The sequence below is a fragment of the Miniopterus schreibersii genome (assembly GCF_964146895.1).
Source record: "Miniopterus schreibersii genome assembly, chromosome: 17".
NCBI lineage: Eukaryota > Metazoa > Chordata > Mammalia > Chiroptera > Miniopteridae > Miniopterus > Miniopterus schreibersii.
In genome coordinates, this window is record NC_138117.1 from 28,264,021 (window position 1) to 28,280,645 (window position 16,625).

Consider the following 16,625-nt stretch of genomic DNA (forward strand, 5'->3'; position numbering starts at 1 on the left):
TTCAAACACTGTACTATAGTTTGATTAAAATAAAGATTTGCTAGCAAAAATGTACCAGGCACTTCTGCTTGGTCACAAAATAATGTACGTAAGGCCTACTTCATGCTCTGCTATACAGTCAGTCAGTCAATGAACGTCGGTTTCGTCCCTGGCTTACCATCCATCTGCTAAGGGAGGCATGCCCCTGGACTGCCAGAGCAGTTCATCTCAGTGTGTGCAAGCCCTTCCCGTGCAGCGTCCCACATACGGTTCTCTGTCTCAGGAGTTGTCCCGGGTGAGAAGAGAACCATGCATCTAAGCCATTTTATTCATGAAAAAAAAGAGAAATGCGACACAGCCAATGCTGGAAAGAGGGGAATAGATCATTTCAACTCCACCTAAAATGAGCCCAGGTGTAGAAACACTAGCCTGACGAAGACTCCAGGTGTGTACCACAATTAACCTCATGCCACTAGGAAAAAGCCACCTCACTGCCAACCCTTTGTAGAAAAAGGAAATGTAATTCACCTTGAGATGGAAACTAATTTATTTTTCTTCAAAGATGATTTTCAAATAACTCCAACTAGAATTGTCATGTTGAGTTGAAATCTCTTCTGAACAGAAAAGGCTGCCGGTATCTCCACTTGGGGAGGTCACAGGACAGAAATTATTTCCTGCCACACAGGGGTTCGTTTCAGATCCATCAAGGTCACTGTGGCAGGAACTGCTTTCCGGGTTTGCGTATGATTTTTTCTTTGAAATGTCTTATGTCTTATTATGTATGTGCTGGGGCCCAGGCTCAGGTACACAGTCTTTGTCCTGTGTTCCATGATGATTACGTTCTACAGTGATTTGGGGCGGAGTTAGTCTCGAATAGTTCATGCAGTGATAACGGACTGTTTTGCTCAGGCCTGCTTGCTCTTACCAGTATTTCTGTTACTCAGTACAGTATGTTTTTATGTGCATCGGGACTTCTTTCTTCAAATGTAACATTCTTCTCTACGGAGTTGGAAATTTTAGCAAAATGAGTTGCTCTGGTGTGTAATTCCACTGCTTTTGATGGAAGTACAGTTATGTGATATATGGTTTGCATCCCCTGGGGGATTTTGAGCCTGTAGCTATAAAGTAAGCCTGCTGTAATCACATTAAACTTCCCAAAAGGAGACATACCAGTTGAAATGTATTGAGTCTGAATTATATTTGAAAAGAGAGTTTTCAAGTAGATGTTTCAAAGCCTACTGACATTCTTACCTTGCTGGAAATAGCACCAGCACCTAAACTCACCATAATGAAAAGCCCCTCTGTAAAACACTCCTTAAATATGCAAAACAAACTAATGATGGCTTAACTGAGACACCAACTAAGTGCTTCTTTACATTCATTACATGAGAAAAACAAACCTAGTTTATCACATTTTACTCTGCAAGGTTCAAGAGCAACACTGCCCAAGGGGTGAAAACAAGGAGGAGCACGAAACAGCAAACTGAAATTAAATCCGCTGGAAAGAATAATTTATTAAAATGCAGTCAGCTCTCCATATCCACAGGCTCCGGTCTGTGGATTCAACCAACTGCAGATGGTAAATATTAGAAATAAAGGCTACGTTGTTGCTGACGTGTGCTGTGTAGTCAGGCCTATAACGGCTGCACCTGTGCTGAACACACACCAACTGCTTTCTTGTCTTATTCCCTAAACAATACAGTGTAACGACGACTTACACACATTTACATGTATTAGGTGTTACAAGAAACCCAGAGGTGACTTAAAGTACACGGGAGGGTGTGCATAGCCTATAAATGCCACGGCACTGTATGTGCGCGACCTGAGCGTCCTCGGATTTTGGTATCTGCAGGGCTCCTGGAACCAATCTTCCGCCGATACTGAGGAACAACGGTAATTCATTTCCATTTTAATCTAATCATTTTCTAGTGACTCATTTAAACATAAAAACTGCTCATATTTAATTATACAAAGATATTTCTAGTATAATTAGTATGGAAAATCATATTAAAGGTATAAAAGCTTAGGATAATATAAATTAAAACATAACAAAAAAGTATTCTACTTCAGCTCAAATGTACAGCATTTCAAGAATGTCTCTCCCATAATATTTTCTTTAAAAAGTCACATGAGCCTGGCCGGGTGTGGCTCAGCAGTTGAGCATCAGCCTAGGATCCAGGAGATTGCAGTTCGGTTCCCGGTCAGGGCACATGCCCGGGTGGCGGGCTCGATCCCCAGTCGGGGTTGTGAAGGAGGCAGCCGATCAATGACTCTCTCATCACTGATGTCTCTCTCTCTCCCTCTCCCTTCCTCTCTCTGAAATCAATATATATTAAAAATAATTTTAAAAATTTTTTTAAAATAAAAAGCCACATGATTTTGAAACATTTTGGCATTATAATGAAACAGTATCAAATTACACAACAAAAAGCCCTGAAACACTATGGTATGACTGTAATTTCAAATGAGCTTTTATGAAATGCATGGAAGTTACAGAAGCATATTGACTGAAACATAAAGTCTGAGGTTCCCAGAACTGATGACAAGGCCTTTTTCTAAAAAATAATAAAACAATCATTTAAAACATTCAAGTTTTAAAAGAGAATAATTAAAACGCACTCAATGAAACTGCAAAGAAACAAATGTTCATTTATGACAATCCAAAAGCTTGCTTCTAAAATGTGACTAAAAACTTTAGGTGAGTCCAAGCAAGAATAAAAGAATTACCAAAAATATGCAAGTGTTCAGTCACATTCTGCTCTGTGAAGTCAGCTTTATTAATAACTTTACTTGTATAATAATTTAAATTCTTGAATAGATTTAAGCAAAAGAATGTGAGCTTAATACCTACATTCTGGTGAGGAAATGAACTTCTTGTAATTTATAAATTTTAATTAAAGATTGAATAATGGAAAAAATTGAAGGTTAAAACAACTTAAATTTTCAGTACACGACTATAATTTTACTTTGTAATACAATATAGCTGTCACATCAAATTTCAATGGGCAAAGAAGGCCAAGGAAGGGTTTATACAATACTTAATAAGCAACAGTATCTATTCAGTGTACAATAACAAAATAAAAAATACTAACCTAGAAACACAGTAAAAGGATTTATTGTTTTTAAATTCCAGAAATAAAAATAACAGAATAGCATATATAATTAAAGGGCTAAACAACCCAGCCCTACAATTTCTAAGCTACAGCCCAATTAAAACATTTAAGAAATAGAAACAATCTATGTGTTTTTCTACCAGGTAAATATACCTGAGGAAGTTACCTATAAAGAAATAGGCTTTAAAACTCTTAACCACAAAGGACCTTCTACTGTGACATGCAGATGTGGATGTACCTCACATGACTCTACAGCCAATGCCCAAGATTCTGCTCACTGCTCAGCAGCAGGTTGCGATCCACCAGAGAGACAATATTTCACATCAAAACGGAGCTCATTCGACCAAAGAAGCCTGTCCTACTCATTAGTATGTAAAAGTCACAGTACGAAAATTTGGAAATGTTTAACTTGTCCATAAATAATGAATATTATCTCTATGTAAGCTTTAAAAAAAGGAGCAGTCAGACCAATAATGGGAAAAACAGGCTACATTTTGACTAAAGATATGTTAAAATTATTACTGTTTTCATTTGCCAAGAATAAAGAAATAAATACAAATAAAAAATTGAAGCAGCAAAATTACATCTACCATAATAACATCTCCAAGCAAAAAGTCAGCTCAGAGCTTGAATGCAATTTGTGCTTCGTTTCTAAAAAAAAAAAAAATGCAGTTACTCTCAGGCATTTCTAAATGACTAGATTTGTAAATAAGCAGTGGATTTCTTTTCATGAGAGTTTACTTCTAGTTTGTCCTATGAAGATTATACACAGAACTAAAAAGTACTTCGCTTTTTCCTGGTACTTTAAGTGTGTGAATCAAGGTCTTTTTATTTTGAACAGTGATTTATTGTCATTCTTATAATAAACAAAACCAAAATCTAAAATTTTAAGCATTTAAAATTTCAGATTACAGAACCAATAACTGGTAACAGTTTCTTTAATTTCATATTAATAGTCTAATTAAAAACACAAATGACTACCTGGCAATAGATGTGAATGAATCCATTTCCAGTGGGGGGAGGGGAAACATGCAAAAATCCCCCCCACCCCCAAAACACATGATCTTCTTTCTTAGTTGGTATCTAAACTTATAAAATTTGTATAAATACATGATCATACTACATAATACAGATCTTCTAGAGCATGTCTAAAGAAAAGTACAGTTTTTGGTCTTAAGGAATAAGACTAGGATGGAAAAGGGGATGGAAACAGTGACGTCTGGGGAGCACCACACTCCCCCACACAAGCGCGGTCAGGTGAGCGGTCACAGGCCCGTAAGGCAGCTGAGGAATCAGAACACAGGGGTTTCCTCTGCCTAGCCTTAACAATGCTTTTAAAAATTATATCCATAAAGGATTGTTGGATGTTTTGTTTTGTTTTTTCTAAAAGGGAACAAAACATAAATAGGAAGAAACGTTTCTATGCCCAAATTCGTATGCACCACCAGTTAAGGGACCATGGCCAGCTGCAGACTGCCCAGTGGAACCGAATGGGTGGTGCCATCCGAGGCAGGTGCGACCCCAGGCGGTTCAAACCATGACCCAGTAAAACAAATACATGCTGTTATGCCTCAGACAACTAGGAAGCATTTCATTACTGTTCTAACACCAGGTTTAACTAGCCCCTAAGGTCACAGGCTTCTAGGATGCGGGAACCTGAATGTGACTAGGATAGAATGTTAAATTCAAAACTGCTGTAAAAGTATCAATAGAAAAACTCAACCTTACTGTCGCGGGAGGGAGAACCTAGAGCTCAGTACCACTGCCAAATGTATGAAGGCAGGATTTTTGTTTGTGGAAGACAGAGAAGAGTTAGGGGGACCCAATCAAGACCAACTGGATTCCAGAATAGAGGGGAAAAAAATTGTTTTTAAAAAGAAAACAAGAATGAAGAGGAGGAAGAAAAATGGAAGAAAGCCAGGCAGCCAAAGAATCACCGGGGAGAATGAAAACTGAAAGGCGAGGCATGTGCGCGCGGACCTCTATCCTGCCGCCTGGGCCCCTGACAACTGACAATGTAAGTGGCGTATGGGTCACACTAGCAGGCAAGGATGAGCTTTCTGATGGACAGAGATGAAGGATTTGGAGCTAATGAATTGTTTTGTTTTCTTGGTTTTGTTTTTGCTTTTAATTCATACCTGGAAGCCTTGAATCCTTGCTAAATATTCCAGCTGTTTTGAAGGTTGTACTGCAGAACAAGGGGGAGGAGGAGAGCTTCCTTTTAACCCTATGGCTTCTGCCGTAGGAGATGTTCCATTCATAAGGAGTTCCCTGGCAATTGTGGCTGAACTATTCGAGGTGGGAGAAATACTGAAGAAAGAGCTGGAGGGTTGGTTCATATCTTTGGGTGACAAATAGCCTAGGGTAGTGCCAGAGATTACTTTGTGGCGGCTGGCTTCCATCTCTTGATAAACATCAGGAGACAAATGAAGAATTCCTTTTGGAGCTATAAATAAAATGAATGAACATTGTTATTACACTTAAAAATAATTAAATAGAAACATGTTAGCATATTAACGCAATGATTTCCGTTGGTGTGGTAATGAAATGAGAAACACTGTCCATCAAGCATCTTCCTCATATTTGCAGAGGCAATTGCAGTCTCCATTTAGAGGATACTGTATGTTTCAATATTCCTAAACTCAGAAGTTTAAAAAGTGCCAGCAGCCCTGGTCAGTGTGGCTCAGCTGGTATAGCATCATCCCATGTGCCAAAAAGTCACCGGTTCGATTCCAGGTCAGGGCACGTTGCCCAGCTCGTGGGCTCGATCCCCAGTAGGGGGTCGAGCAGGAAGCAGCCAATTGATATTTCACTCTCACATCGATGTTTCTCTCTCTCTCGAAAATCAATAAAAACATTTAAAAAAAAAATCCAACATAGTGATTTCAGTGAAACATGTTTATGGTCAGGAAGCTGTGGCGGGAAAGGGATAAATGATGTGTAGACCTGCAATGGGAGATCAGATTAGGAATATGCAGTGTCTTTGCCCTGAAATTTAATATTTTATGAGCTCATAAAAGAGACACAAAACCCCTAATCAATGCAATTGAGACACAGCAGGTAAAATGAAGGCTGGGTCACTCCAAAGCTGAGGTACCATCTCAGATATCCAATGGCCCACCGGTGCTCTCTTCACAGACAACCCTAACCCATGAACACGTCAAAAAGTGACAGAGCATCTTCTTCCCCAGCTGGCACTGTCTCCTATCTGGGTTATCTCATCATGACAGTACCATCTAGCTACTCGGTTGCCTAACCTAGATTCCTGGAAACCATCTTTGATTTACCCACAAACTGCCTAGATTTTGTCCGTTCGTCATCAAGTGCATCATACTTCAAGCCAGGTCATGAACAGATCGTGACACCCAAAGGAGCGAGCTTGGGCTGTGCTATCAGTTGGTGGAGTGGTAGATGTATAAAAGCAGCACTTTCCTTATCTCAGAGATGTTTCAAACCACGTTAGCTTGTTCTAATAACTTTGGATGAGATAATAACTCACAAATCATAGAGACACAACTTTGCCCTTCCCTCTCCTGCCACTAACCTTCTGGTTCAAGACTTAAATGTTGCTTTACTTTTTAAATAACTTTTTTATTTTTCAATTACAGCTGACATACAGTAGTATATTCATTTTAGGAGTACAACACAGTGATTAGACATTTATGTAACTTACAAAATGACCCCCCCTGATAACTCTAGTACCCATCTGATACCACACATAGTTATTAAAATATTACTGACTATAATGAGCCGTCCTCCCCTAAAGATTAACATCTAGGCCTCAGTTGTATTTCAGCTCCAGGCCCAGAAAAGCAGCGAAACCAGACAAGTGGCGCACAGTGGCTGCCTCAGGACCAGCTACACTGACTGATGACCCCCTGCCCTGGCACTGACCAATCAGTGGAGACCACGACCCTGGAAGAGCCCACCTGGGACAGTGATGAATATTCTATGGAGACCCTCCCCTGAGACCTCATCTAAGATTTCCCGCCTGCAAGAAAGAGAGAAATACACTCAGGACAAAGGACCCAGTGCTGCACGCTCTCCCCACCCCCACCAGAGGAGCACACCAGCGCCATCTTCTCCCCTCCGAGGGGACCCCATGAGACTTGCAACCAGGGGAGCAATGGGCAGCGGTAGCTCATCCAGGGCTTACCCCCGAACCTGTCTCCAAGGTCCCTGAACCTTTCCCCTTCTCTCCCTCCCCTCGCCCCCATCTGTCTCTCTCTTTCTCCCACTGCTCAGGGAGCCAGAGCAGCCCATCCCCTGTTCCTCCTTCTATGCTCTTCCTTGTTTCACTGTCCTACGTATATTTTTGCTGCAGCCAATAAATTCTTGCTTTCTTTTCTAAAAAAAAAAACAAAAAAAACAAGCCACATTATTGACTCTATCTCCCATGCTGTACTTTATGTCCCTGTACCTATTTTTTTTTTTAAATATATCTTTATTGATTTCAGAGACAGGAAGGGAGAGGGAGAGATAGAAACATCAATGATGAGAGAGTCATTGATCGGCTGCCTCCTGCAGGCCCCCTGCTGGGGATGGAGCCCACAACCCGGGCATGTGCCCAGATGGGGAATCGAGCCTCGATCTCCTGGATCCTAGGTCGATGCTCAACTGCTGAGCCACGCCCGGCTGGGCTGACCACTTTTTAAGTGAAATATACACTTACACTATTTAAATGGAGACAAAAATCAATAATGCAAAATTTGAAGGAAACTTCTGAAAATTAAACTATAGGAAAATGTTGATAATGGGGAGGCTATGCATCTATGGGGACAGGAGGTACACAGGAAATGTCTGAATCTCCCTCTCTATTTTCTTATAAATCTAAAACTTCTCACGCCTGGCCGGCGTGGCTCAGGGGTTGAGCGTCGACCTAGGGTCCAGGAGATCACGGTCTGATTCGGGGTCAGGGCACATGCCCAGTTGCGGGAGCAGTCTCCAGCTGGGGCCGTGCAGGAGGCAGCGGATCAAAGACAACTCTCTCATCACTGATGTTTCTCTCGCCCTCTCCCCCTTTCTCTCTCTATGAAGTCAATAAAGATATATTTTTTAAAAGAAGTTCTCTAAAAAAAAGTAATTTAAAAAAATAGCAATAACGACAAAAAAAGGCTTACATTTGTCTTAGCACAAAATGTGACAAAGAAAAGACCACAATAATAGCAGAGTGGCAAATGGACTAGACTGGAGCCACACTATCCAAGTTCGAGTTGCAGTGGCCGGTAGCCTCTTAACCCTGCTTTCCTCGTCTGTAAAACGAATTAGACAAGAGGAACTTGAAAATCTCCTGCAGCTCTGCAAGTCTATAAATCATCTTAACACAAACCAGAAAGCCTGGAATAAAACAATACACTTGAATAACATCACCCCAAAAGCCTGTTGAGTGTTTCTTAAAATGAGCTATTACTGAAGTTTTTTCCGTCTTAAGAAAAATCATGTCATACAGATGGCTGCTCCATTGTTAAAACAAACATTTCACATGCTTTCTCAGCCATTTTAGTGTTTTTACATGATCCACCCAAATATCAAACTGGTATCTGAAACAATCATCTGGACATTTTCCATGTTATGAAACGTTCTTAAGAAATAATTCCGGTGCATGATATATAAAACATTCAAGAAAATACATACTTAATCTTAGTGGAATTCCTTTCAAAATATCATTCATTTTTTCTTAATTATCAGCAAAGTGATAGATCTACAAATAAACATGTTGTCTACAAGGGTCAAATGCAGACCTTGGAGTCAGAAGGCGCCCGTTCAAGCTTTCGCTCCCTCCAGCCCACTAGGGCACGTTATGAAACCACCCGAGCTTCAGTTCTCGGGTTCACAAAACGAGAGGCTGGACACTCTCCAACCTTTCGCACTTCTGACTGTGGGTCTGCTTTCTCTCTCCTATGCATATCACGTTTCGAGGACCAGTCTTTCGGACAGACCGCACTTATTTAGTAATGATAAGTCCTTTTACTGTTTCTTCCACCAAAGGCTGCCAATCCGAGAATCAGAACAGCTTGGCATAAGATTTCAGATACACTTCTGCCCCAAAGCCAAAAAACCTACTGAGAATGAATGCATTATTTCCCATTAGGTCGAAATGCCAGTAATTACACCTGTTATGACATCAAGTCCAGCCAACAGTGAGCTGAGAGCCAGAGCTCTATGATATCTTAGGCCACTTAGACAGTGGGGGGAAAGGGAAAACACTGTATTTTTTTCATTTGTTCAAATATTGAGCACTGAAAATGTAGGCATTGTGCTATATTGTTTTTTAAAATAAAAAACAACTGATTTTTTTTCTTTTTTAAAATTTTTTTATATACCTTTATTGATTTCAGAGAGAGGGCAGCAGAGGGAGAGAGGGATATAAACATCAATGATGAGAGAGTCATTGATCAAGCCCACAACCGGGGCATGTGCCCTGACCGGGAATCGAACCTCGATCTCCTGGATCCTAGGTCGATGCTCAACCACTGAGCCATGCCCGGCCGGGCACAACTGATTTTTTTCTAATGACACTTGGTCTATTTTTTTAAGTTTTCTCTCCTTTTTTTTTTTTTTTATTGGGTGGTGGTTAATCATGTTTATCTTATAGATTGACCAGCTTTTTAAGAAGCAGTTTCAACTTGAAAAAAACTTTATTAAAATCACCAATAATACCAAAAATAGTCCAATGCAGTCAATCAATACTTTCTGAATAAATTAAGGAACAAATGCTACATCCATTCTACATACAAGTTTTAGGGAGACTGTTACCACTGCCTTCCTAGACCTTCGCCCCCAACCACACATTTCCCAGGGGCTTCTTTCCGTCAATGCTTTGACCACCCTCACTCCTCTTACTTCTAGTGTCAACAGGACTTTCATCTTTTAAATTACTTGTACTCCATGTAGTAAGGGCAGAAAGATCATGGGCCAAGCACATCTTCCCTCATAACTGCTTTAAACAAATAAAACTTTCAATTTATTTATATTAAAAAACAATAAAGGCAATGATTAAAGCTGGTGCATGAATAAATAAACAGAAGAGAAAAAGTCCAAAATAAAACCAAATCCATACAGAACCTTAGTATCTGATAGCAGTAAAGTCTAGATCAATGCAGTGGGGATTAAAACTGGACCTGGCCCGGCCGGGCGTGACTCAGAGGTTGAGCATCAACCCAGGATCTAGGCGATTGGGGTTTGATTCCCAGTCAGGGCACATGCCCGGGTTGTGGGCTTGATCAGTGACTCTCTCATCATTGATGTTTCTATCTCTCTCTCTCCCTCTCCTTTCCTCTCTCTGAAATCAATAAAGACATATTTTAAAAAAACCAAAAAACTGGAACCATACTTTCAGCCTAAATCCGAGATGGATCACAGATTGAAAGACAAAAAATAAAATTACACAAATTCTAGAAGGTAACTTAAAAGAATTTTTTATAGTCTCAGAGTGGGGAAGACATTATTAAGATTACAAATGCTAAAAAAAGACTATAAAAGAAAAGGACATTCAAATACATTAAAAAGAAAGCCAAACTTTAGAAAAAAATTCCATCGAAAACAAGAAAAATATTAGCAAGTCACATCATAAAGACACATGCACACACGCTTATCAAATAAGAAAAAAAGACCAACTATCGAATCTTAAAATGAGCAATAGCTATGACTATCATTGATGTAAAAAGTACAGAAATGACTCAAATGTACAAAAAAGTACTCAGTCTCATTCATAATAGGAGAAACGCAAAATAAAACTACACTGACCACCATATTTCAACTATCAGATTGGCAAAGACCCAGAAGTCTGAATGCCCCGTGTTACCGAGGTTGAGGGAATGTAATCTCGTCAACTGCTGGTAGGAATGTAAATTGGTCAGTCTCCATTGACGTAATCTGGCAACAGCCATCAAAATCCTAAATGCACATGTTCTTTGACTCGGTAATTCCACTTGTAGGAATTTATCCAACAAACATACTAACACATGTAATCTGATATATGTATGAGGTTTTACACTGTAGCATTATTTATAATAGAAAAATACTGCCCATCAGTTAGAAACTGGTTAAATAATAATAAAGTCCTACGCATATTAATATAGAAGGACCTTCAGGGCAAATTATTGTAAGTGGAAAGAGAAAACTGTAGAACAGTGAATCTAAAGTGCTAAGGGATAAAACAGTATATGTCTGAATTTGCTTGTATATGTATGAAAAAATTCTGGAACAGCACCAAACAAACTGACCAACCATATATAACATATATACTTGCTTAGGGGAAAGTGTGCTAATGGGGACAAATGTGGGGGTAAATTTTTTACTTTTTTGGCATTTTTAATTTTTACTCATTCAATAGACTAATAGAAAAGAAAAATAAAGAAACCTACACATTTCTCTTGTTTTAAAAAATATCATAGGCCCTGGGCCAGGTAGCTAAGTTGGTTAGAGGATCGTCTTGATAGGCCAAGGTCGCGGGTTTGATCCCCAGTCAGGACACATACAAGAAGCAAATAATGAATGCATAAATAAGTGGAACAACAAGTTGATGTTCCTCTCCCCCTAAAAAAATCAATACAAAAGAATATACTTAAAAAAAAACAAAAAAACAAAAAGCCCTACCCAGTTTGGCTCAGTGGTTAGAGCGTCAGCCCATGGACTGAAGGGTCCTGGGTTTGATTCTGGCCAAGGGCACACACCTTGGTTGCAGGCTCAACCCCTGGCCCCCGTCAGGGCACATGCAGGAGGCAGCCTATCCATGTGTCTCTCCCACATGAATGTGTCTGTCTGTCTGTCTCTCCCTTCCTCCCTCCCTGACACTGTCTCTGAAAAGCCATGGAAAAAATATCCTCAGGTAAGGACTAAAAGATAAAAATTAAAAATAAAAAAATACCACAGAAGTAGACTTCAGTATAGAGATAACTGCTCCCCTAACTGTTTAATACATAGTATTTGTTTAAATATAACCAGATTGTGCAGGCAGGCCAAAGTTTGTGTATATGTGATTACAAAAACAGTATATGTCTATTAAGAAAAAAATACTCCCTTATATTTTTCCCTTTCATTTAAGCTCTAGAAAGAATGGGCCTAAGCTTGACATTCTTTCTTTCTTTTTCTAACAGTTTATTGATTTTTAGAGAGAGAGGAAGAGAGAAACATCAATGTGAGAATGGAACAGCGGGCGGCTGCCTCCTGCACGCCCCCTGCTGGGGGTCAAGCCCGCAACCTGGGCATGTGCCCTGACCAGGAATCGAACCAGCAACCTTCTGGCGCCCGGGACGATGCCCATCCAACTGAGCCACACCCGCCTGGGCGCTTGACACTCTTATTGCTTCAGAAGGGCAGAGCTAATTCACAATCCTGGCAGCACTATGTCACGCCTGTTTCCCCAGCAGTTGGAATCATCGTTTTTAAAACCTTGCCAATTTTTATGGATCAGAAATTACGTAACATTTAGTTTTAATCTGCACTTTCCTGATTGCTGAACAATTTTTCATTACTCAATGTCTGTTCTTTTTAAATGTCTCATTAAGTCTGTTGGCCGTTTTTCTATCGGGATGTTTCCTTTTTATTAACCTGTATGTGTCCTTTGTGTACATTTAACCTGCTGCTATATGTGCTGCAATCTACGCTTTCTATTTGTCATTTGCCTTTTTATTTTCTGATGCTGTTTCCTGAATTCGTTTTTAGTTTTTATGTACCTAATCGATCTCTGGGTTTCTTCCACTTCATCCCTTGCTCTCATGCTTAAAAACACTCTCATACTGAGCTCAATAAACGCGTCCTTAAATTGCTCAGATGGTTTCCTTTCTTAAGAAACATGTACCAGAAATCGCTTCTGTATAAAAATATGAGCCGAGCAAAAGTAATCTAAATCACAAAAATTTAAATTCCTTCCATCTTTCCTGAGACTAATTCAGAAAAATGTGCTACCTGTGTTCATCTGATTAAAGGCTCACTTTCTAGTTTAAGATACTTTCTCCTTCAATGCATGGGCCCTGAACGACAAACTCCACTGGTCTAAAACAGAAGCAAGCTTAATGCTGTCTCTCGTCTCCCTGGGTTCAGTGGGCAAGAAAAGAGAACCCTGGTCAAAACAGGAAAAGGGCTAATGCATGTCACCACTCAGGGAGGTCCAACAACGCCACCAACGTACAAGGGGAGAGCATCTTTCTGGAATATCTGGATATTCCTGTGCTCAGGGAGGAACAGCATTTCCACCTGCAGGCTCAGCAGGTGCAAACAGCAGCAATGACAGTGTCCGTCCTGTTGACCTGACTACTTCAGATGAACAGCCCGCTATTTACCGGGCCACACTTGGTTCAAAGGCCATCAGCTACGCGGGGACTGGGCTGGCTGGGCAAAAGAACCCCACTGACTCCTTTTTTTAAATGTATGGCTACAAGTCAGCTACACTTTTAGATTTCCAACACAGTATTTATGTCGAAATAAATAATTAGGTTGGATCGCTCAGCTTTATACTGAAGTCTAATTGGCTCCAACTAATTTCACTGTCACATTACAAAGTAGTTTCTGTTATGGGAGCCCCAGAAAGAAATCATAGAGGGAACTGTCCCAAAACACTTAAAGAGCCTATTAATCTATTATCTTAAAAGTACAAACCTTACCCAACAAGAATGAAAAAAGTGGAAGCTCTAAATACCATGCACAGCATCTGGGGGACATGCACACGGTTTATCTGTCAGGTTGCCGGGATGGTTTAGCCTCTGGTTTCAGGATGTACACAAAAAGTGACCAAAATTTTAGTAAGTCAACTACAGTACTAAAAAGACCAGTAAGAACTCTATTCCATCCCAAACATATTTGTCTTGGGCCATCTCTAATGAACCTAGAAGAGTCAGCATATTTCACAGGGGCTAAATAAAACTTTTTAAAAGGTTAATGGAAAAATACTTATGTGAAAAATGCCTCCAAATAATCTTTTAGTGGGTGGATTCAGCACATACCAGTGAGTACCTTTGAGCTCAATCCAATTTTGAATTAAGCTAGAGTTCACCTTTGAGAAACAATGAACTTGTTTTTAAGTAAAACTCTGTATTAATAAGAAACGTGGCATGTGAATACAAAAAGATACTATCAACTGAACTGTATCTAAATGTTTTACAAAGTTTTCCATGAACCATCAGTAGATCTTTAAAACACATAATCTTTTTTAAAAAGTTGCTTGTCATTCATCTGTAAAAATCTAGCTTTTCATGTGTACGCCAAGCATTAAATTGCCCTGTGCTAAATTTAACACAAACCTCACATTACAGAGTTACGTGCTCTTGCCCTTCAACGTGACTATGACAGGGATTCAAAGGGTAAAAACACACTTAGAACAGACTACCTTCAAGTGCAATCGGGTCCAGTGAAGAAAGCCTGGGAAGCATGCAAACGTCAGGTCCATGTTTTAAATCTGTAGGCAATCAAGCCAGGGACCAGGCTATGTAATCACAATCACTTGCAAAACCATTTAAACTATTTTTTTGTTGTAATTGTTAGCAGTTTCTTAGGACTGTAATCTTTAAAATAATATCTTCCACCAAAAAAATAATAATGTCTCCCACTTCAAAACTTAAATGCACATGGACATGTATAGTTAGGTGCTAACTATGCCAGGTTAAAACTCTCTTCTTTCCCCTTTCAAATTCTGCCTTCCTTTCTTTTAACTTGTGTACACTATGGCTCCAAGTTAATTTCATATTCATACAAATAATGGTTGGCTAAAAATCTGATCTAACGACAATTTGTGAAGTAAGGTCGAGTTTCACAAAGGAAACAATGAAGAAGAGCCCCTTTATGATACGATGACATTCTGTTTTTTATAAAGTAGTATGTTACCTTTTCAGATGTTATTCAAGGAAGGCTAATCATTTTACAAAGCTTACATCATCAGAGTCTCAGCATTTACAGCGCTATACGTAACTCTTCACAGAGACATGCATCGTGAGATGCACAGTGAGTTACTGGAGGCGGGAGCCCAGGTCCGCGAGGCGGCCGGCACCGGCCACCCAAACTCCTGTCCCGGACACGCCGTCCTGAGAGGTCCCTGCTCTAACTCGCTGCAAAGCACACGCGAGCACAGGGATCTTCACGGGACAGAAACCGCTGAGGGCGAAACGTCACACTTCGGGAACTGATTAAGTACAGGACGGTTTAACCTAAATGCTACCATAATATATGAATTTAAACCAAATTTAGGTAATGGATTCATCACCTGAGTGATCAGTTCCTAAGAAGAGACTGACTTTTCCCCAGTGTTCTCTTTAAGAAGCTAGAGCTGGCTCCGGAGGACTCCGGGAGAAGCAGCCCCCTCGGGGTGGGGCGGCTCTCATCCTGCGTGGTAACAGGCAGGCCCACTGAGCACTCGCAGGGAAGGACCCTGGGCCCCCTTCTCGCCCCCCACAGCTGGGAAGGGATGAGGGATGGTCGTCCTTCCAAATTCTCAGTGTGAGCTACAGCAGCCCAGAGGAAGTCCTGAAGTGCGTACAGCATGATTAAGTTTTAGGCTGGCTTCAAAAAGCTTTACCACATCTAAGACTATACAGAAAGCAAATCGTGTATGCATTCTTACACACGAATGATCACTGACCCTCAACGGCCTCTCTGATCCCTCTCCCCCGACTTGCGAAGGAGTTCCCAGATTTGTTAGCAAGTTAAAAACCAACAGACACAAAAGTGAAGAGCCAAAATATCACTGTTTGATGATGGAGCCTGCAGGTTATTTATCATGTGATTTCATGTTAAAGTTGTCAAGTTAAGAACTGACTTCCATATTCAAATAAATAATGTTTATACTCTCTGAAAAAATGGCTAGTGCCAACAGAAATTATGCAAGTATAAACTATATATTATTTGGTCACCATGTGCTTGCAAAAAACACCCAAGAGATAAAAAGCGTAAGGAAATTTTGGGCAAGCCTCCCCAGAATTATGCACGTTTATTAAATAAGAGGAGGGAGAAGGCAAGGAAGGATATCAACACTCACTATGTGCTTGCTAGAAAACAAGCACTGCGCTAAGTCCTTCACATAAAACTGAAATCAATTTAATGCTTCTTACATTCCCTTACCATGTAATCAGAAACCTAGAGTCAAACATCAAAGGAAGTAAACTCTCTGAGAATCCTGAACTGATTCCATTTTTTCTTTGGGGTACATGCTAAGCTATCACATTCATCATCCTCATATATAGAGATCAAAGGCTCAGAATCCTACTAAATTATTTCAATTATTCCCAGAAAATAACTCACGAATACCATTACATCACTGAAATATTCTTTACAAGAGGTTAGTTTTGATAATCCAAAAATTTAGTTGTTGTAAGCATGCTTTGATAAGCTTGTTGCTAATTTCGTTATACATCAAGAGATGAGATATTATCCAAGAATAAACTAACACTTTACACACTGACGTATATTCAGCATCCAGAGCTTATAAGGAAGAACACTAAGGTTAGAAATGAGTTTGACTCCACTGGCTCTTCCCTTCATCTTCATTGGCTGGTATTTTGTTTTTACTGATTTATAGTAAAATGGTCACTTCAGTGAAAATAA

General features: G+C 40.0%; 1 protein-coding gene across 23 annotated transcripts in view; it reads right to left on the reverse strand.

Annotated features, from left to right (window-relative positions):
- Window positions 1-16,625, reverse strand: part of STAU2 (staufen double-stranded RNA binding protein 2) — a 218,321-nt gene that overhangs the window by 102,713 nt on the left and 98,983 nt on the right. For 22 of the 23 annotated variants that reach the window (XM_081116639.1, XM_081116649.1, XM_081116633.1 and 19 more), the window contains one exon: window positions 5,231-5,538. In XM_081116639.1, the coding sequence (XP_080972765.1) occupies window positions 5,231-5,538 (308 nt within the window). Of the gene's footprint in view, window positions 1-2,429; window positions 5,539-16,625 lie in introns of those variants that run through there. The other variant, XM_081116644.1, reaches the window with a different exon arrangement.